General features: G+C 46.0%; 1 protein-coding gene across 1 annotated transcript in view; it reads left to right on the top strand.

Moving 5' to 3' along the window:
* The first annotated feature begins 790 nt into the window (after window positions 1-790).
* Window positions 791-22,960, top strand: part of c1qtnf4 (C1q and TNF related 4) — a 51,651-nt gene continuing 29,481 nt past the window's right edge. The window contains exon 1 of the mRNA XM_026151687.2: window positions 791-1,151. Within this exon, the coding sequence (XP_026007472.1) occupies window positions 1,082-1,151 (70 nt within the window). The 5' untranslated portion in view covers window positions 791-1,081. The remainder of the gene's footprint in view (window positions 1,152-22,960) is intronic.

Below are 22,960 nucleotides of genomic sequence, written 5' to 3'. Positions count from 1 at the left end.
TAGACCTCAAAAAACCCCAAAGACTCAATGAAGACAACAATATGGTGAGCTGACACCAGTTCTTGAAAAGCACAAACAAACTGGAGCTTATTTATTCAGTTGTTTGCTAACACCACAGTCTTTCTAGTTACAAGAATTTCAGAAACGCTCTGTCAGTGTCATCCTGAGCTTTGGTCCATTCACACTCATTTACCTTCAAAGTGGGTTGCATGTGTACTGCCTGACATTAGATCTGCGTGGCCTCAATGCCCACTCTTTTAGTTCTATATACGCGTATTGGCCAGTTTGCCGAGAAGCGTCCAGGAAGATGGAGAGCAACAGAGCACGGCAGCCTGCCAAAGGCTGACCGAGAAAAGCGAAAGCACAGGAGGGATTTAGTCAAGTGCTCATTTAAATATGAGTGAGCAACAGACTGTGGAATTTGAATGAGATTATAAAGGGAGACGGGTAGGATGAATTTCAATTTGAGAGCATTACACGTATTCTCTGTGTGTCTCTTCATCCCACTACCCCCGCGCCTTACCCACCATCCTCCCAGAGGTGAGAAAATAACTCCCAACAAAGAAGCGGGAGGGAGGAAGTTGGCAGCGCTGTCGCCAAATAGCGAAGCCCAACGGTTGTTATGGCACGGAGACTCCTCCCCTCCCATTATCTGTGAACATACACACAAACACGCACACACCAGAAAACACAGGTGGGAACACATACACACGCACGCACACACACACAGACTAGGATCTAGGTTAACAGAGCATCATATCCGAGTGCATCTCTCCAGCACTGCAGTGGTACGCATTGCACCTCATCTAAAAGCTCTTCATCAAATTATAGCCTCCAATAGCAATATAGCCATAGAATATATACATATATATGTACAAAGACAACATGAGCAGCAGCAGGTTGATGGAAGGCACTGAAGTAGGGAGAAAAAGACAGATGGAGAAAACACAGTGAGTTACAGGGAAAAAAGAGCAAAAAGGGAAAGCCGGGAGGGTGGGAGAACAGACTGCGAGAGAGAGAGAAGAGAGAGAGAGAGAGAGAGAGAGAGAGAGTGAGGGGGGAGGTTTATCCAGCAGCGCTGATGAGACAGAAGTTTCAGCTCTGTGCGTTGTACACGGCCAGGACAGAAGAGACCTTCCGCATACATACAGGTGAGACAGCTCACTTCTTCTTCCCCTCTGAAGCACGGCTTGTAGCCTTTGTGCATGCTGAAACGTAATGCAGACATTCAGGTGCAACAGAGAATGCTAGGAACTTGGTGCTGGGAGCGCAGCCTAAGTTGTGAGTGTGCTGGCATTCATCGAGCGCATCACTCGGGGTTCAGCAGATGTCCCGAGAGACAAACAAGACAACCAGTCCAGAATGTGCTCTGATTTTTCTGATAAGTAATTTCCCAGATGAGCTCAAAAAGCAAGGGGCAGCGTAAGTGTTGGTGTGATGTTAATGGATGCTTTAAGTGTTGCTTGCTGTGTAAGTGCTGGGAGAAAAGAGCTATACTGCCTTCAGTGCGCATTCAGCAGTCATGCCGCGTCTGAGCAGCATGCATTATTTATCTGCACTGATCTCCAGAAACAGTGACACCTCACAAAAGCAGAGGGTGTAATGCATATAATGTCTATATAATGTCACATGTGGCAGCTGGGCTGATATAATGCACTGTGGGAATGCGAGCAGAGGGACAACCTGCAGCTTGCATATGTTTAGCTGAGCTACAGTTGCTTTGTCTTGTTTGTAACATCTTGCCACGGTGGGTTGCAGTGTGGCAAAGACAGCATGCGTGGATATCCTATGGTTTATTTATCTGCCATTATCTGCGGCAGAGATACAGGAGAGCAGAAGGAGGCTGTGAATTAGGCTGAGGAGATGAGATCTCTCTTATCTTAAGATGGGTTTTCTGCACAAAGGCGGTTGACTCCTTTTGTCTGCAGATACAATATCTTAATCCGCATCAGTGTAACATACGGCTGCGGCGGGCTACAGATTGATCCTCGTGCTCAGTGTGTGTGCAGATTACACATTTGTCAGGGACATATGCTGGTGTTATTTACAGCATCTGTGTGTGTGTGTGTGTGTGTGTGTGTGTGTGTGTGTGTGTGTGTGTGTGTGTGTGTGTGTGTGTGTGTGTGTGTGTGTGTGTCTGCATCCAGCTGCTTCTGCCTTCTTTTATTGAGGAGCTCTTGATGTCGTGAGAGCAAACAAAGAAACCTAGAGTTATGAGATATAAAAATATACACACTGCCAGCGCAATAAATTGACAAGTAAAGAATTGTCTCAACCAAACACAGCCCGGAGGGAGGGAGCATCAAGCGGTTGAGGAAAGTTTCAAGCTTGTTGCTTTGCAGTAGATTGCAGCTGTAAATGGTGTCGTTTTACCTGTTGTACGGTTTTACCATACAGGCAGAGCCTTCAGTTTTCAGGCCCCTCTTCTCTGGAACCAGTTTCCTGTTTGGATTCAGGAGACAGACACTATCTCTACTTTTAAGATTATTCATTACTAAGATTATTCTCTCACCCCAGCATGTCACAGCAGATGGCCCCGCCCCTCCGTGAGCCTGGTTCTGCCGGAGGTTTCTTCCTGTTAAAAGGGAGTTTTCCCTTCCCACTGTTGCCAAAGTGCTTGCTCATAGGGGGTCATATGATTGTTGGGTTTTTCTCTGTATTTAGTTTTGTAGGATCTACCTTACCATATAAAGCGCCTTGAGACGACTGTTGTTGTGATTTAGTGCTATATAAATAAAATAAAATTGAATTGCTGTATTAAGTCGACCATCCTTTTGACATCATACACTCTATGCAGACGATAGATGTAGCCACATGACATTACGCACTGGTTTGTGGACTTTTTGCTTTTTGGCTGCTGCTTTATCTGTGTCATGATCATGAAACACAAAAGCATGTGTTTCTTAGGATGCTTAACAAAGAAGTAAAGCCAGCAGCTTAACAAGTTCTTTGGCTTAAGCAACCAAGTTTTATTCAAGTGAGCCCTTTTTTTCATAATAAATACGAGCCTGTAGCATTTAGTGACAATAGCATATGAAGACTGTAGCTTGAGGCGACTGCATTTACGTACTTCTGAGGATGATGTTTGGGGTTTTAACAGACAGACTGAGATTAAAATAGTTGCAGCTACACAACCCTAAAGCTTCTGTAAATAACATTTAATCTTCTGCATTCCTGCACCAAACAGTCAGCCTGTCTTGTTCATTTGTGCTGACGACCTTGGATTGGAAATCAACTTGTTGCATGCAATATTGTTGCATATTCAACACTAACAGCGTGGTTTGTATGAGTGTGTGAGAGCGAAAAGGCCGGTAACCCCTCTCAAATATTCAAAAAGAAAAAGCTCGAATGCTTGAAAAACAGGGCAAAGATTTATTCAAGTTGAAGCCATGCTGTTCTCAGTCAGTCTCCTTTTTGTCATGCTTTAATTCTCATTTAGAAAGGGCTCACTCTGCTGCTCACTGCTCCAACTGTGACAGGTGCAGCTTTTCCCAAAGGAATGCCTTCTGATGGGAGCTTTAAAAAAAATCTATATCAATGCATTCTTTTTTTCTGGATTTCTCCTGACACATGAAGGGTATAGGAAAGAAAAACAGTGGTCCATCTTTTCATTGACCACATCTACACATAGTTCAGGCGTTCAGTGTTAAAAGGCACTGAAGGCATAAAGAGCCGATCACTACAGATCCAGATCCATCATGATGTTACTGAGGTGTGACTCACTTTAAAAAGAAAACAGCAGAAATGCAGTTTACTTGTACTCGTGCTAGAGAGTTTTCTTTGTTTTCTTTGTATTACTGTGGGGTCTTTACTTTACACCTTGAGAGAACTGTTGTTGTGATTTAGCATTAGATTGATAAATTGAAGTCAATCATTTGCAGAAAAATACTGTATTTATCAAAGCCAACATAAATTATACTTTTTTTGTTGTCCTTTAATCATAGTTTAAAATCTCATAATCACATATAATTTAATATTAATCACACAATTACTGAGCAGTAAGCATCACTATTTTTATCCTTGGAAAATAAAAACACTTAGATGAACCAGAGATCACAAAAATAGATAATGAGATATTTTCTGTGTTTTTGTGCTTAATGGTATTTAACTAAGACACCTGAGTGATGTATGAGCAACTAATTATGTGAGCAACCTTCTCCAAGTCATCTGGGGTAGCAGTGTTTGATCTTTGAAACATCACAGCAAACACAACATTTCAGTTTGGAAATAGTTTGTGCAAATCCAAGCTCAACCACGAGACATTGCTTTTTTTTATTTGTCATGAATTGAAGAGAACAGCTTTGGGGGACATTAAGGCCACCGTCACAAAGAGACCAGCTGGCAACCTGCTGTCAGCTTGTCAAGAATGAGGGAGGTTGCTTGGTGTCACTAGGTGAAATCAGTCACAAAGAAGTATTTGCCACTGTATTGAAAACCTCATTGTAATTGCTGTGGTTGCTAGCAGATTAGTATGGTCACGTGTAATTTATGAGAGAGTTGCCAACACGTGCAAACACTTGTTAACGATTTGGTAAGCAGCAGTGAAACGGGAAACAGAGACCAACCATCTGTAAAGAAAACACCTTTGAAAAGTGGTGGTTTCAACAGAAAGGCACACATTTTATTTTGAAGGTGAACACTCTCCATTCCTGATTTAGATTTTTCAAATTTCACTACTTGTCTGTGGTTATTTGGCAATTTGCAGACAACTTGTCATCTTCTATACAAACTACAGGCAACCACAGCAATCCAAGGAATCACGAGTCCCCTGTGTTATTGAGGCTTACCAGGCTATAGTGTGACATTACGGCTGCCAGCACCTTCCAAATAAAACTGAATGTGGAATATTTGCAAGAGCCACTTCAGTCACTGATTGCCCATCTGTAAGCATCAACCAGAATACTCAAAGCAGGTGGAGATCTGTTTGTTCAGAGCTTGCCAATCTTGAAAGCACAACATGCATCCCACGCAGGAAAAAGTAACTACTAAGCCAATTACACGAGATTTTGACCAACAGCAGGTGAGCATGTTGTGGAACAGTGGAAGTGTGAATGCAAAGCATGATGTGAGAAGCACACAAGGAAAAAAGAGAGAAGCACTCTGATTATTTTAAATCTCACACCTTTGGATCAGTGCAAGTTACAAATAAATCCCAAAATAAGCCCCAAGAAGAGGAAAGTGACAGTACTGCAGCAGAGGATGTCTTTGAGTTGTACCGCGTCATCATCTGACAATCCCTCTGTTGCTGCACTAATCTGTCTCCAGCAACATCCTGACGATATCTCACACACACACACACACACACACACACACACACACACACACACACACACACACAGTTCACTCCACCCTGAACCCTTTCATACTTTCCCCAAAGCACAGTCCCCACCCCGAATGGAAAACAATCCATCTGTGGATTCTTCTGTTGTGATTATACAGGTTCACAATGCTTCAATGCTTTTGTTTCCTCACTTTCTCAGGCCATGGAAAAAGACTTTCGGACTGCCTCGAAGAGATTCTAGCAAACCATCAGGCAATTCAGGAGGGGAAAGCGGTGCTTTACCTGCACTGTGTATAGTGCGGGTGGAGTGCTGCTGACTTCGACTGAGAAAATTGTCAGGCGGTGGAAGGAAGGAATACACACCTCTATTGCGTGGAGATCAGGGGCAGTACCCCTGGATTGGCAGACCAGGGTGGTGGTTCCCATCTTTAAGAAAGGGGACCCGGTGTGTGTTCCAACTACAGGGGAATCACACTCCTCAGCCTCCCTGGGAAAGACTATGCCGGGGTGCTGGAAAGGAGAGTTTGTCTGCTAGTCGAAACCTCGGATTCAGGAGGAACAATGCGGTCTTCGTCCTGGTCGTGGAACACTGGATCAGCTCTTTATCCTCTCGAGGATACTTGAGGGGACATGGCCCAACCAGTCTACATGTGTTTTGTGGACTTGGAGAAGGCATTCGATCGTGTCCCTTGGGGTGTCCTGTCGGGGGTGCTCCAGGAGTATGGGGTGACTGGCCCATTGCTACGGGCCATTCAGTCCTTATACAACCGTTGCATAGCCGGCAATAAGTCGAACTTGTTCCTGGTGGGTCAGCCAGGGCAGCCCTTTATCACAGATTCTGTTCATAATTTGTATGGACAGAATTTCAAGGCGTAGCCAAGTGGCAGAAGGCTTTCACTTTGGTGGTCTCAGAATATCATCTCTGCTTTTCGCAGATGATGTGGTTCTGTTGGCTTCATCAGGTGATGGCCTCCAGCTCGCCTTGAATAGTTCGCAGCCGAGTGTGACGCGCTGGAAATGAGAATCAGCACCTCCAAATCTGAGGCCATGGTCTTCAGGCGGAAAAGAGTGTAGTGCCCACTCCGGGTCAGGGACGAGACCCTGCCCCAAGTGAAGGAGTTTAAGTATCTCTGGGTCTTGTTTGCGAGTGATGGGAGAAGGGAGCGGGAGATTGACAGACGGATTGGTGTGGCGGCCACAGTGATGCGGATGCTGTTGTGTTGAAGAGAGAGCTGAGAGTAAAAGCGAAGCTTTCAGTTGACCAGTCGATCTACGTCCCTACCCTCACCTATGGTCATGAGCTATGGGTAGTGACCAAAAGAACGAGATCGCGAATAAAAGCGGCAGAAATGGGCTTCCTCCGATGGGTGGCCGGCCTCTCCCTTGGAGATAGGGTGAGAAGTTTGCCCATCCGGGAGGGGCTCAGAGTAGAGCTGCTGCTCCTCCACATCGAAAGGAGCCAGTTGAGGTGGTTCGGGCATCTGACAAGGAGGCCTCCAGGTATGTCCCACCATGAGGAGGCCCCGGGGCAGACCCAGGACATGCTGGAGAGATTATATCTCTCGGCTGGCCTGGGAACGCCTTGGTGTCCCCCCGGATAAGCTGGAGGAGTTTGCTGAGGAGACGGAGGTCTGGGCTTCTCTGCTTTGGCTGCTGCCCCCGCGACCCGGCCCCGGATAAGCGGAAGAAAATGAAAGAAAGTATACTTTATTGATCCCCATGGGGAAAGTCCTCTCTGCATTTAACCCATTCACTCAGTGAAGCAGTGGGCAGCCATTGGGCACCCGGGGAGCAGTGTGTAGGGATGGTACTTTGCTCAGGGGTACCTCAGGGTAGCCGTTCAGTGGATTCGAACCACCAACCTTCCGATCATGGGGCCACCACTACCTACTGAGCTATCCCTGCCGCAGTGGATGGATAGATGGATGGGTGAAATAAGTTATCCCACACAGAACAGTGTGCATGCTGTCAAATGCAAGCTGTCTTTAGAACAACTTTCAGTCCAGTTTCCAGAAATTCAACAGTCAGCACAAGTAAACATGACTCACTGCATTGTGTTTGTTTATGACCATCAAGCATTACACAGTGAGCTACCAACGTACAATCATGCAGTAAATGATGGGATGGGAATGACGGGATGGGAATGACGGGAGTGAAAACTGGGTAAAGAGACACTGGTGCTGGTGCAGGTGTAGAGTCAGAAGGGTAAAACAAATAAACAGCAAGGACAGAAGCTGTAAATGGACTGGTTCTTAAGCAGAACTTTCCTCTCTGGTTAAGCACTCAAAGTGCTTCATTCAACTTGTCTTAGTCACATTCATACAAGCGCTTTTTTCCAACATCTAAGTGCTTTCTGTCTAACACTCACACACTCCAGTGAATGCATCAGGGGCAGCTCAGGGTTCAGAGTTTTGGTGAAGCATGCAGACTGAAGCAGCCAGGGATCAAAATACCAACCACCCAATTAGCAGATGACCTGCTGTGACCCTCAGCCACCCCAAACTGTGGTATGAGAAGAAGATTGATGCCCATCTACAAACTTTGTCAAACAGAAGTTCACAGACCAAATTTAGCACCACTTACTACAGGATAAAAACAAACTAGCAGCCACTGCTGGTTTTTACAGTGGCTCTTTAGGGACAGCACAGCTGCTCTTTCAGCTGGTACGCCTCTTTTAGCCAACTGAAATATCTTTGTTCAAAATTTTAAAAATCTTAAGGAGACTTTTATTATCGCAACTCAGAAATACCAGGAAGGATATAGTCTGGGGTAAAAATAATTGTTTTCACAAGCAGAACAACTCATCTCTGTGCAGGTTGCCAAGAGATGAGTGGAAAAATTGAGTCACTAATCCAACTTAAGGTGGAAATAGGTGAGAGCATGGGCTGGTGCTAAATATAGTAAGCCCAGATGATTAATACTACTGACTTTGGATTCTTCGTCCATGAGGTTGAATTTCAATGTCACAAAGTTTACACAGCAGAATGAAGTGTGATCTCTTTATTGACCCGTGTTGTGGTATATAACCAAAGTGGTAGCTAAACGTGATGTGGACACCAAACTGACTGGACAAACACGACTCAGGATCAGCAGGTTCATCGCTTTCAGCGTGTTTAGAATTTAGTTCAAGAAATGCTTGCATAATCAATTCAATTCAATTTTATTTACACAGCACCAAATCAGAACAACAGTCACCTCAAGGCACTTTATATTGTAAGGTAGACCCTACAATAACACATGCAGAGAAAAACCCAACAATCATATGACCCCCTATGAGCAAGCACTTTGGCAACAGTGGGAAGGAAAAACTCCCTTTTAACAGGAAGAAACCTCTGGCAGAACCAGGCTCAGGGAGGGCGGGGCCATCTGCTGTGACTGCTGCAAGCTCACTAAGCCGCTAGCAAGTCTCTGGATTCTTCTGCTGCTTTCATTGTCTATTGTATACAGATGCATTTTCAGTTTGTAGAGAGGATGTGATCAGTCAGCACCGTGGATGTTTGATACACTCACTATTTAAGATACCATGGATTACACACCTCCGTTTATGATAGAAAGGGAACTGGATCAAAATCAAATAAGCATGACAAAGTTGGATATTTCTTAAGCATTAAACAAATGGACCAAAAATAAGTGGGTGGAGATTTCTAACTATATGCTTAGAAGTTCTTTGATTCTGAAGATGTGTCCTGCTAGTCTTAGATCATTAAACCCGTCCTGGTGGGCTGGAAACATCCTCCTGTGCTAATTATTCACCTTCCTCACAAGACCATAACAGCTGACCACAAATTGCAGGATAGTTTGCGAAGGGAAGTTTGTTGGTGTTTAAATCTTACTGAAATCTAAACCAGCTCCTTACCTGACTACCATCTGTTTCTTCAACCCCTGTAATCGCACATATAATGGGCCGAGGCAGCAGTCAGCTCACTCCCACTGCTGCTTCACTTGTACCTCGTATGTCACTGATGAATCGAACCTCGCCATGTTTTCTGGCAAGAAACTAGGCTGCTGCCACAGCTGATATTCTCCTTGCTTTCTCTCTCTATTCCTTCTCTCTTTCTGTTTCTTTAGCAGGTGAATTGACAGGATTGAGAGAGCAGTGTTTCTGCTTTGGGTTTTCTTTGTACTCAGACACTGGCAGGAAAAAGAAGACACTTACAGGATGGATTAGAGTTCATAGAAATTGATCTCTTCTGTTGTTTGCTAGGGCTGACAAGCTTGGCTTACACCTCCAACTCTTTTTTTCTCTTTCATATTGGATCTGTCAGTTCTCTCTCTTTGTCTTTCCATCTTTCTTTCCATCCCTGCCATGCATCCCATCCCCAGGCTGGTCCGTGTGTCTACAGTTGAGCAGGCAGCTGACAGCTTGGTGACAAGTGCTGAGGAAGGGAGGAGGAAAAGCAGTGAAGGGAAGGAGGGAGGGAGAAGGATTAATGAGAGGGGCAGAAGCAGCAGAGGTCTGCCACTGCACCTCCAGATAACAACCCCCAATTCTCTTTGATATGAGGCCCAGGTCGCCAGGCTGCTCCATCAGGCTGCTCCATCAGTTTGTATTTTTGAGGAAGGGTTGGGCTCTTATTATACCTTCCTCCCTTTATTTTCTTTGTGCATTTTAAAAGGGAGGAAAAGAGGAAGCAGTGTAGGGTGGTGCCAAACCTCCGAAGAATAAAAAGCCAAAAGTAGAACTGAAAAAAAACACCTTTGGGAAAGGACAAGAGGAAAGAAACTGGTTATCCACCCAAAGCACGTTCCCCCTGCTGTGCTGATAAATAGAGGATGGTGTACAAGAGGAACTGCATGATGTCTCAGCAGTGAGAGGTTGGCAAATACAACATGGGAAATGTCTAAACAACTCGACTACTAAATCAAAACTTTAATACAACAGATACAGACACACTGAGACTTGATATATATATATTTGGCAATTACACTCCGATGATCCATCATGGGAGAACTGAATCCCAGCACTGATAGGCTTTAGGACACCTCCCCGGAGTCTGAGGCTTAGATGGAGCTATGACTGAGGTATCTGTGAGTTCGAGATGGGGGGAACGAATGAGTCTGAAAGGGACAATAATGGACACTTAAACCAAACAACGGGAGGCTCATTGGGTCAAAGAAGGTAGAAGGAAGATGATAGGACAAGAGTAATGATGTCAGACAACGTGAGAATTGATATATAAACATGTTTCTACACATGATATAGAAACATGTATAAATCATAGGTTTTAAAAGATGGATGTAACTTCTGGTTCTAAGAAGATTTAGGTACCTTAATCTTAATCTTTAGGAACCTATTCCTAATTAATACCTTAATCCTACAGTCCTTCCAGTGACCAGCAGGGGCAGCTCCTCATCCCAATCCTCTTGATGCAAAAAGAGTCTGATTGTATAGAAGTCTATGGGGAAGCGTCTCTAATGCTAACTTATCTATGACTTCAGTCAAGATTTTAATTGTGAGTTTGTGGTCTCTGTTCTTAGTTTCAAGTCTCATTTAATATGATATGATGTTCATTTTGTAATTTTTCCTCATTTATAATAATAAATTAAACACTAAACATGGAGTGATTTGGAGTGTGGCTATCTTCTGATTGATAAGTACCTCACTAATCAAATTAATGAGTGTTGTCATTCTGGCTACATCCATCTTTTCTATTCAGTCTGGGGTATAAATACATTCACATTCATTGTTTGTTTGTTTTTTCAAAGCTTTAATTTAAGCATATGTTTTTACTGCTCTGGGATTTATGCTCCCTCACTGGTCAGGAGCTGAGCTGTATGCACAGGGCAGTTTTCAGATGGGGGGGAGCAATGAAAGGACCTGTTGAAACAAACAGACCTTGTGATGAAACACTTTGCATATTCCTGCAGAAAACAAAATCCACCAATAGGCTTTATTTTTTATGTAAATAGCAAAGAACCTAATCCAGCCCTCCAGCTTTTCACTTTCATATAAACTTTACATGGATTTCCATAATACTGCTGTAGATAACGATGTGAAAACAAGGCACACATAAATCCCAATGAACCCGACCCTCTGACGTCGTAATGCCCCTCATGATCAGGGCTCTTGTGTGTGTCCTGCCCTTTGGCAGCATACTCTGTTTAAAGTTGAAGACATTTACTGTAGCACCAAAATATAATATCAAGTACCTCATTTACACTTAATTCAAATCTAACATGGCAGTGAACTGTGCCACATGTTTGGTAGAGCAGCAGATAATGTTAAGCTCTGAGTCATTCTTAGATAATCTGCCGTAGCTCCTCAGATAAAATATTACATTACAATAAAGATGTGCACACATCACCCAGAGGTTAAGCTGCAGGGATACAGATTTAATCAATGGGACTTTTCCTAACTGGTAATAAATTAATTTTGTAAGTCAAAATATTTACAATGAATTACCCAGTCCCAGTACACTCCCTTATTTAGATTTGTATGTACTGATGGTGGACGTGATGTTTGTTTGTTACATGAAAGCTCCAGATAACATTACCAACTATTGTGCTCATGCTTGGATTCACATTTGATTACAATTTGATTAAAATGTATATCTTAAGAGAATTTTGGAGCAACAGAAATTGCTCAAGTCATGTAAACTTGCACTATTTTATAATCTGCTACTAGAAGATTACGGCATGTCAGCTGAATGGAGCTGGTAGCTTTCAGTGTTTGAATGCAGATAATGCTTTAATAAGACAAGTCTTATTAAAGTCCATCTCCTTCTCTTAGCTGATGAAGGGACCAAAACAAAACTTTACACTTGTGCTAAATAACGACCCTAGACATCTTCTCAGAATGTGTTTAAGGACAATGAAATCCAGAGACATATTTGAATCCTTCATTTTACACTTTGTCAGATAGCTGTTGCAATAACTGTTTTAGTTAAAAAGCAGAAAGTCCTGCTTCTCAGCCTGGTTTAGAAGACAGAGTGAATTAGAAGCATTACAAATCTATAAAGGTGACTTTGAGGGCAACAGAAGGTTTTTTAGCTCAGACTCGGGTGTTACCTGTCATCATCCTGTCCAAGAGCTTCAGACTCATCTGGGATTTTGTCTGCACACTTCTGATTATACGACCTGTGTAACGCAGACATCAGTGGGGATGCTAAAAACAATCTTCTACAGTAGAAATCTTTGATCCAGTCCCAAAGGGCATAATCATTCAGGATCACCCCATGACTCTTATTTCTTCTCCTGGGGCTGCTCCTTGTGATAATGGACATAATCATAACACTAGACTGAACACTTTGATGTCCATCCTCAGTCCCAGTCTACATTTTGATATTGACTTCTAGTCAGAGGTGTGAACTTTCCTATCCACCCTCCCTCAGAAGCCTGTGCTTTGATTTTGCCCTCCCAGCAGGTAGAGCCGAGGGAGGCGGCTTCACAACATCAGTCGCAGCCTGCTGCCTTCATGGGAAACAGAGCAGACAGTATTGGTCATTATGGAGGCCTTTATGTGCTTTTCACAGAGTATAAGGGCGAGCACGGGCATGCATGTGCAAAATTATTATCATCAAGCTAACTGGAGGACGTACAGGGTAAGATGGGCGTTGAGTGTTCTTTGGTGGAACAAAAAAAGAACCAGGTAACATGTATACTGGTTTTTATGCTTTTTCAGAGCAGGAATGTTACTGGGACTTAATATGTACGTCCTGTACTGTGGATAACTCTATTGACCTTCATATCAACCCGTGGTAAAATCTGATGATGACAGGTACTGTGGATAAACTACTGCACATTTCTGTGTAAAATGCAAGTTAAAAAGTAGAATGCATCAGTTCTGTTTGTCCCGATTTAAAATGTGATGTGTTGCTTTTTGGTTCAAACTGTAAATAGAAACAATGCAGTAATTGTTTTGTTTTTTTTTGTTTTTTTGTTTTTTTGTTTTTTGTTTTTTTGTCCCGTTTGGATCTTTAGCCATCAGAATTGTTGTCTTAAGGCCAAGAAAGATGCCAAGCGGATTTATTTTACCAAGTGGATCATCATGGCCTTGCCATATTGGTCCATTTGATTGACCTTTATTATAATTATGAATTTATTTTATTTTCAGTTGCTACAAATGGGACAGACATGACTGGGGGATAGGACAGGGAGAAAGAATGAAAGAAAGAGAGGGAGAGAAAGAAAGAAAGAAAACCAGAGGGGAGAAGAGACGGTGAGAAAGGGGGGAAGAAAGAAAGAAAAACAAACAAACAAACAAACAAACAAAACACCTGGGTCACCTGTATGGAGAAAAAAAACAGAGAAAGCAAACAAAGAGCAACATAATAAAAAAAACGGCACCATCACAAAAAACTAGCTAGCAGTAGATATCAGTAGATACTAAATAATAAACGATATTGTGCAGCACGCAAGATAGACAGCGCACAATGTGCTTTGAGGCAGCAGCCAAGAAAGCTGTAGTCTGCGTCTGTGAATACCCGTGTGTACACCTGTGTGCATACCTGTGTGGATCAGCATGCTGGCATTCCAAAGGTTTCTCCATGTAACGATCTGCTAGGGAGTTTGGGGAGCCACAGCCCCGTCCTCCAGGGTATGAAGCAGGTATGGAGGAGATCGAAACTCCAGACATCCAGAGGCCCCCAGAACACAAGAGACCAAGGAAGACCAACAGAGGTGCAGCCGCGCCACTGTCCCAGTAAGAGCTGAGGAGAGTCCCAGATGAGGGCTCACTCAGCAGCCGCGGAGCAGAAGCCAGGGGGAGTTGCAGTGACGCGCCCGTGAGCTCCGCCGGCAGCCAGCTGTGCCTGAGTGACCGAGCCCCAGGCCGAGAGGCCGGGGGCACCCCACCTCCGAAGTGGCCCGAGCGAGCCGCAGGCTCCAGGCCCCGATAAGCGGCCGCCAAGGAGTGAGCCGGTGTGTACCCGGACGCCCACCCCCAGACACAAAGAACCACCAACGCACCGACACCTGAGGGAGTCCGCCACTGGCAGGGGAAGTGGTGGTAGGGGGAGATAGGCCTCCAAACCTTGGAGGGCCTGAGATGTCCCCAGAGAGGTGGCGTCTGATACCCAACCTGACATATAGACACAGATATACAGGCACACACAGACACAAACATCCATTCCCACCCTCATGCTCTCATATGCACTTACTCCACACTCAACCAACGTACACACGATCACACTCCCCAAGCGTACTCTACGAACCGGGTCTAGGTACCCTTGCCCCTGGAGGGGGGAACTGCACCCAGACCCAGGTGCACAATGCAGCAATTAAAACATGAGCCGCATTTTGCACGAGCGTTGGGTTTTCTTTTTCAGCCGTGGTAGCAGTAACTTCACTCTGCTGTTACCACTACAGTTGTTTCAGTTTAACCGCATAATACAGATCAAGGTCAGACGAGAAACTGCTGAAATGCATTCTGGGAAAGTACATAATCACAAACCTGTGTAGAGAAAGGTGACTGAGGGGAGGAACATTGTGTCGTGCACTCTTTATTCTAAATGATGAATATGGAGCATGTGGTTATGCCAACTGACCGTAAGCTTTAAGTTTAGATTTAACTTCATCAACCGTGTACAAACGGTCTTTTTTATACTTGGTAAAAAAAACTGCACATTTGTTTTTTTGTGTACAACCCGATCCTGTTATATGCAACTTATCACATTATAATCATCGAGGGAAATCTTGGGGTAGACACAAGCTCGAACCACCAACAGTGGTCCGTACACTGGCATCTTTCCCTTTGTAGGCTTGCAAACCACCAGTGCCTTCTTTTTCATCTCGTTCACCTTCACAGTTTTCACCAGTTTCATGAGAGCCTGGATGTTTGCGGTGAGCAACTTGAAACCTTGTTCCAAACATAGCATGGACCATACTCACAGTGTGTTATCTAAATGTGTAGAGGAGGCCATTTAAAACATGTCAGAAACATCCAACTTGGATTTCTGACAACTTAATGCTCTTTGAAACATTTTAGAAGGAAATATGTTTTTAATTTATGCTGAGCTTTTAGCACTTTTTGTTTTGAACTCACCGGTCACTCTTGGTAATCATCTAAATAAGTCAATCATCGGCAGAAAACTACAAGGATTTGGAACAATCAAAAATCTCACTGCTACTTCCAAGCAGTCCTTCCTGCTGATGCCATGGAGACTACTCGCTGCACATCCTACCCATTCATCTCATGCATCCATACAGATTTCACTGGATTTCCAGTGGCCTCATTTATCTGTAGCTAGCAGTACAGAAGCAAAGCAGGCATATAAGCTATGTTTTTAAAATTAGCAGGTCATGTCAACAAATATGGCCTGAAACAGACTATCAACTGGATTTTGAAACACAAACTGTTAGCTAGCTATCGGTCCATTTGCTGTATTTGAGATCAATCTCTGAGATGGCGAGAGTGACAACACAGAAAATCCAGTCTCAAAATTATATCCGCTCTCTCATTAAGCACTTTATCCAGCTCTTCTGACCAAGGTGTTCCCAAGCCAGAGGTGTAATCTGTCCAGCGTTTCTGAGTATGCCTCATCCCAGGAGGACATACCTGGATTACCTCGCACAGGAGATGCCCAGGATGTATACTGATGCCTGCACTACATCATCTCACTCCTTTAACGTGGAGGAGTGGTCCCTCCTAAGTGACCACAGCTAAGGCTGAGCCTAGCCACCTTTAGTATCCATGATCTCATTCTTTAATCCGCAGGTCATGAACCAAGACCTGAAGATACTTAAAGTCACGAACCATGGCCCTTGGCAGGTGTTGCTGAATTTCTCTTGTTAGTTTGTATTGCTACTTTTATTTTACAATAGATTGTTTTTTAAGTAATAAAAAAGAATGTAGAGTACACCCAGCACAGACACACGCACACACAGGCAGGTATAGCCAACTTCCACGTTTATTGATATATTTGTATTTTGACAGCTGACTCAGTCGCACCGTCTGACAGCTGGAGCCCAGCTGATCTCCCTTGGCTGCTCCTCCTCGTCTCACTATAAACACAGCGGAGGAGACCATCATTAGTCCATAAACAATATCAGCTGTTCTTACCAGCCTCGCGGCGCCGCCCCGTTGAGCCTTCCGCTCCACTCCTCCCCTGCAGCTGCGCCCGGGGCCACGCCTCCGCCACACACCCCCACCGCCCGTTCGAGGCCGGGGAGCCGTCCGGCCGAGCCAACTCCCCCCCCCGCGAGCGAGAGAGGAAATCGGCCACTGCCATCTGCGCCCCCGGCCTATGGATCACCTTGAACTTAAAGGGCTGCAACGCCAGATACCACCGGGTGATCCGGGCGTTGGCATCCTTCATGCGGTGGAGCCACTGCAGCGGGGCGTGGTCCGAACAGAGGGTGAATGAGCGTCCCAGGAGGTAATAGCGCAGGGAGCCGACCGCCCACCGGATGGCCAGGCACTCCTTCTCCACAGTGCTGTACCGGCGCTCGCGCTCCGCCAGCTTCCGGCTGATGAACAGGACAGGGCGGTCGGCCCCCCTCACCTGCTGGGACAAAACGGCTCCCAGCCCTCTGTCCGAGGCGTCAGTCTGCAGAACAAAAGGGAGGGAAAAGTTAGGAGTGTGAAGCAGCGGCTCCCCACAGAGAGCCTTTTTCACCTGCACAAACGCCGCCTGGCACGGCCCCGTCCACTGGACCAGATCCGGGGCACCCTTTCGAGTGAGATCGGTCAGGGGGCTGGTTAGCTGCGCAAACCCCGGCACAAAGCGACGATAGTAACCCGCCAACCCCAAGAACCGTCTCACCTCCTTTTTCGTCCTGGGGCGAAAAAGGAGGTGAGACGGTGGTACCCCAGGTGGTACCCCAGATACTGCACCTCCCTCCGTCCAACCGCGCACTTCTTCGGATTGGCCGTGAGCCCCGCCCCCCTCAGGGACTCCAGGACCGCGGCCACCCGCAGCACATGCTCCGCCCAGGTGTCGCTGTGGATGATCACGTCATCCAAGTAGGCGGCAGCATACGCTGCGTGCGGACGCAGTACCCGGTCCATGAGACGCTGGAAAGTGGCCGGGGCCCCGAACAGGCCAAACGGAAGTGTCACGAACTGGTACAAACCGTACGGAGTGGAGAAGGCCGTTTTCTCCCTGGCCTCGGCAGACAAGGGAATCTGCCAATAGCCCTTGGTTAAGTCCAGTGTCGTGAAAAAGCGGGCCGTGCCTAACCGGTCCAGGAGCTCGTCGACCCGAGGCATGGGGTAGGCATCAAAGCGTGACACTTCGTTCACCCTGCGATAGTCGACACAGAACCGTATAGATCCATCCTTCTTCGCCACCAGAACGATGGGGCTACACCAGGCGCTGTGCGACTCTTCTATTACTCCCATCCTCAGCATTTCCGCCAATTCCCTCTGCACGATTTTTCGCTTGTGCTCCGGGAGCCTGTAGGGCCGTGAACGCACCGTCACGCCAGGCTGCGTCACGAAATGGTGCTCGATGAGGGACGTCCGGCCGGGCAGGGGGGAGAACACGTCCGCAAAACGCTGTTGCAACGCGACAACATCCGCTCTCTGGGCCTGTGTGAGATGGTCATCACAAGGGAGGGAGGCGGGAATGATAGAATTTGGCACCTCCGGACCCATCTCGCCGTCTCCGCTGGCAATCCCTCCGTGAACTGCTCCAGCACCACCTTGTCCACCAGCTTCGTCTCGCCCTCCGATGCTCCCGGTTGCAGCCAGCGCACCGCCGCGTCGCGCAGCTGCCGGGCCCAGGCGAATGGTCGGTCCGTTGTAGCCAGCCGACAGGCCCGGAACCGCCGGCGATGGTCTTCGGCGGTGAGCCCCAGCCTGTCCACCACCGCCGGAGGCAGACTCAGGGCCGCTGTTTGTGCCTCCCCAGACAGCAGGGGGAGCAGCCGCGGAGCCCACTCCTCCCGCGGCCATTGGCAAGCCTCCGCCGTGGCACGGAAGGTCTCCAAAAAAACTTGTGGGTCGTCCCCGTCCCCCATCCGGGGCACCGACACCGACAGCGGCGAGGGCTTCGGCGTGGCAGCGGCCCCGACCAGCCGTTCCAGAACTTGCGTCTGTCGGTCCGTCTGCTCCCGCAGCGCGGCCAGGTGGGCACGCTGGTCGGCCGCCTGATCCCGGCTCATCGTCGCCATCTCCGCCAGCATCTGCGCCAAGAATTGCAGAGGCTGGGCGGGTGGCGTGGCCTGTGGGTCGGACATTTCCCCACCGGCACTAATCCTGGGTTTCGGCACCACTTGTAGAGTACACCCAGCACAGACACACGCACACACAGGCAGGTATAGCCAACTTCCACGTTTATTGATATATTTGTATTTTGACAGCTGACTCAGTCGCACCGTCTGACAGCTGGAGCCCAGCTGATCTCCCTTGGCCGCTCCTCCTCGTCTCACTATAAACACAGCGGAGGAGACCATCATTAGTCCATAAACAATATCAGCTGTTCTTACCAGCCTCGCGGCGCCGCCCCGTTGAGCCTTCCGCTCCACTCCTCCCCTGCAGCTGCGCCCGGGGCCACGCCTCCGCCACAAAGAAATTTAAAGGTTGTGTTAGAAAGTAAGCATAGACTAAACATGGTAGGTTGCAGTATTATGTCAGAATTTACAGAATTTACAGTAACATGCTCTGCACTGTTAGAATAACCCAGCGTAGGAGTTACTAATGTGAAATTTAGCTGATGGTGCCTTTTAGTGTAACTAACCAAAGTCCACCTGAGACCAGCTTTATTCTGGCAGGGTTTGGGAAGCAGTGGTGAAAACATCTGTCTATATGCAGTTAGCCAAATCAGTCCTTCTGGAAACAAACTGGGTAGCCATCTTGAAACACCGCCTGGGAGTTATTTTAGAAGAATTGACTTTAATTTAAATTTCAACACCAATTTCTCCCTTAGATTTTTATTTGAAAATTTTAGTACCATTCTCTTACAATGTCTCTTGATAAATGAACAAAAGCACTAAATCTCCAGGTTAGCAGCAGCACTGGTTATCCCATCATAGCCACAAACAAACATGCAATGCTGCTTTCAGTACAAATTATGAGACTTATTTATAAGTTAGTAACTTTTTGCACTATCTCTAGCTAAATCCTTAAAGCTGAATACTTGCTGTAGGTTGGTGCCCGGGTCATGGTCAGAGCATTTTACAGAGAGCTTTTTTTGGTGAAAATGGTTATAGCGCAACTGAAACACGGTGAGGGGAGGAAGATTTAACCAAAACACTAAAACTTTGGGGTGAAGGGCTGAAAACAGTGCACTAAAATTCCACAAGGTGGAAGGAAGCTGCAGATTCAACACTTCACGGTTTCCAGTGTGTTATTGAAAGAAAGCACCTCTGGTACTCTCAAAGATGAAAGGCTTCATTTTGATTGTACTATGTGCTTTGAAACACAATGAAATCATCGATCTTAATGTGCTATGTTGATAAAAATGACTCTCTGAAACTGATGACAGTGATATTGCTTTAATGTGCAGTAAAGACAGCTGATGAGATCACACATGAAATAAGCTGATAGACTGTTACCAGAAATAAGCACGACGCCCGTTCCTATTGTCCCGCAGCATCTTATATTCCTGCTCATTTACGGCATCCAATGAGCATCCGTACCACTAAACACAAAGTGTCGTGCATGCTGCTCTCCGCTCAGCAGCCGTTGGATTTGGATCGGCTCTCACTGACTCTGTCTGTGTGGCTTTCAAGGTTGCGTGCTGCAGTTCCAGTCAAAGTCATTTTCAAAGGAGCTTTTGTACTCAGATGCCAGTGGGAGAGGAGGAATCAGCAGCCTGCACCCCTGTGTGTTTAGAGGACAGGAGGAGGGAGCCGGTCTTGAGCTGGAACTTCATGTTTGCTCCAGCTCATGAAGCAAAACATGTTTCATCTGTTAAGAATGGGTAAACATGTCAGCAAATGGCAAATTATGCCTTTGGTTCCCATTTTTCAGGCTTTTGCCATTTAAACATGGCAGCTTACTATATGGATGTTTTTTTAGCTGAAACGTTTGTGAGATAAACCATGTGTCACATTTTCGGTTTTGAATTTACTTTGGATAAGAAACTGTCAAAAGCATTAACCAGCTTTGTTTCAAAGAGTGTGATGAAACAAAGCCTGATCCTGATTACTTTAGTCATTACACAGCCTACAGACTGCAACCATCAGTCAACCTCTGCTCCCAGGGAAAATATGTATTCTCCAAATGGGTGTAACTATTTGCTGGAAGTTGTTGTGAAATCAGTTGCTAAAGCCCGAGGATTAGAGACCAGTAAGGCCCCAGTAACCATCGATTGCTGGGGAAAAGTGTGTATTCCACGACAAATTGTTTGCTGAAGGTTGATAGATGTTGCTAAAGTGAAACTGGCTGCAAAGAGACATACGGTGCTGCACCAACAGCATGAAATTGCTTTGGTTGCTTGGTTGGTTCCATGCAAACTCGAAGCAATGATCTGCTGGTGACCAAAGCAGCGCAAGGACATTTTTGATATGGCATCATCGTCGTCAACAACCTCCAGCAACCACTCCACAAGTGACTATTTTTCCATCGCAGTCATAAGTTTCCAGACAATTTCTAAGCCTGTGTGGTTCACAGGACATTTAACATATGATAATATGTAAAACTCCCACTTTAGAGGTGTTTTGTATTTGTTACCTACATGATGTTAACAATATTTTGCAGTGTATGTGCTTAGTTTCATACCTAAGAATAAACATGTGTCATCAACTCCCTCAGAACGTAGCCAAAGCTCACCAGTCAAGGAGACGGTGTTATGAATTTTTCAACAGGTATTATAATATAAATTTGAATATATTTTTTTTTATTTGAATCAGCATTTGAAACAACAGTAGGGGCTTACAACCATCAAAACACAGTGGAGCCTTTATCATGGTTTGCAGTATTGGGAGGTTACTTTTAAAATGTATTCCACTACAGATTACAGATTACATGCCCCAAAATGTATTTTGTAACGTATTCCGTCACGTTACTCAATGAGAGTAACGTATTCTGAATACTTTGGATCACTTAATATATTATCATGCTTTTTACAACTACATGAATGTACTATTGCTGTGTGATTTATTACTATTACTGAAGACTACTCGTCATACCAACTAGATGTTTAAATCTTAATATAAATGAGTAACAGTAGGTGGACATTAGGTAAAGCTGCACTTTCTGCAGCGATCTCGTATAGAAAACTATTCGGCGCGTATATAAAACAGGTCCGCGGCTCCGAACCGTAGTAAAGGGACCTCTGGCTAATACGTCGAGTTCACGGTTTGCCCCTCTGGGGGCGGGGGTACCCGGACCTGGGATATAGAGTATGTTTGGGGAGTGTGAATGTGTGTACAGTGTCTATTTGTGTCTGTCTCCACGTCGGGTGAGTGCCGAGTATTTGTTTGTGTATATGGGGGTGGGAATGCACGTTTGTGTCTGCGTGCGCCTGTTCATCTGTGTCTATATGTCAGCTTGGGTTTTAGACTCCACCTCTCTGGGAACATCTCAGGCTCTCCAAGGTATGGAGGCCTTTCTTCCCTCACCACACTCCCAGTGGCTGATGCCCTCCGACCTTGGTGTGTTGGTGGTTCTTGGTGTCTGGGGCTGGGGCTGGGTGTTCATGTATGTACCGGCTCACTCCTGGTGGCCGATTGGTGGTGCCTGGCGCCTGTGGCCCGGCTGGGCCCCTTCCGAGGGCCTGAGGCCCGGTCCTGTCTGGCACAGCTGGCTGCCAGCAGAGCCCGCGGGCACGTCACTGCAACCCCCTCTGGCCTCTGCTCCGTGGCTGCTGGGTGACCTCTCGTTTGAGGCTCTCCTCAGCTCTTCCCAGGAGGGTGGCACGGTTGCCCCCTGGTGGTCCTCCTTCGGTCCTCGTATTCTGGGGCCTCTGGATGTCTGGGGCCTGGATATCCTCCATACCTGCTTCATGCCCTGGGGGATGGGGCTTTGGCTCCCCACACTCCCTAGCAGATCGTTACATGGAGAAACCTTTTTGAATACAAGCGTGCTGATCCACACAGGCGTACACACGGGTGTTCACAGACATAAACTACACCTTTCTTGGCTGCTACCTCAAAGCACATTGTGCGCTGTCGATCTTGCGTACTGCACAATAACATGTAATATTTAGCATCTACTGTTATCTACTGTTAGCTAGTTTATTGTGATGGTGTTGTATTTATTAAATTCAATTCAATTCAATTTTATTTATATAGCGCCAAATCACAACAAAAGTCATCTCAAGGCGCTTCATAGATACAGAGAAAAACCCAACAATCATATGACCCCCTATGAGCAAGCACTTTGGCAACAGTGGGAAGGAAAAACTCCCTTTTAACAGGAAGAAACCTCCGGCAGAACCAGGCTCAGGGAGGGGCGGGGCCATCTGCTGCGACCGGTTGGGGTGAGAGAAGGAAGACAGGATAAAGACATGCTGTGGAAGAGAGACAGAGGTTAATAACAGATATGATTCAATGCAGAGAGGTCTATTAACACATAGTGAGTGAGAAAGGTGACTGGAAAGGAAAAACTCAATGCATCATGGGAATCCCCCGGCAGCCTACGTCTATTGCAGCATAACTAAGGGTGGATTCAGGGTCACCTGGTCCAGCCCTAACTATATGCTTTAGCAAAAAGGAAAGTTTGAAGCCTAATCTTAAAAGTAGAGATAGTGTCTGTCTCCTGAATCTAAACTGGAAGCTGGTTCCACAGAAGAGGGGCCTGAAAGCTGAAGGCTCTGCCTCCCATTCTACTTTTAAATACACTAGGAACAACAA

This window comes from Astatotilapia calliptera, chromosome 1 (assembly GCF_964374335.1).
Source record: "Astatotilapia calliptera chromosome 1, fAstCal68.1, whole genome shotgun sequence".
In the NCBI taxonomy this organism is placed as follows: domain Eukaryota; kingdom Metazoa; phylum Chordata; class Actinopteri; order Cichliformes; family Cichlidae; genus Astatotilapia; species Astatotilapia calliptera.
This window is presented reverse-complemented; position numbering and strand designations above follow the sequence as displayed.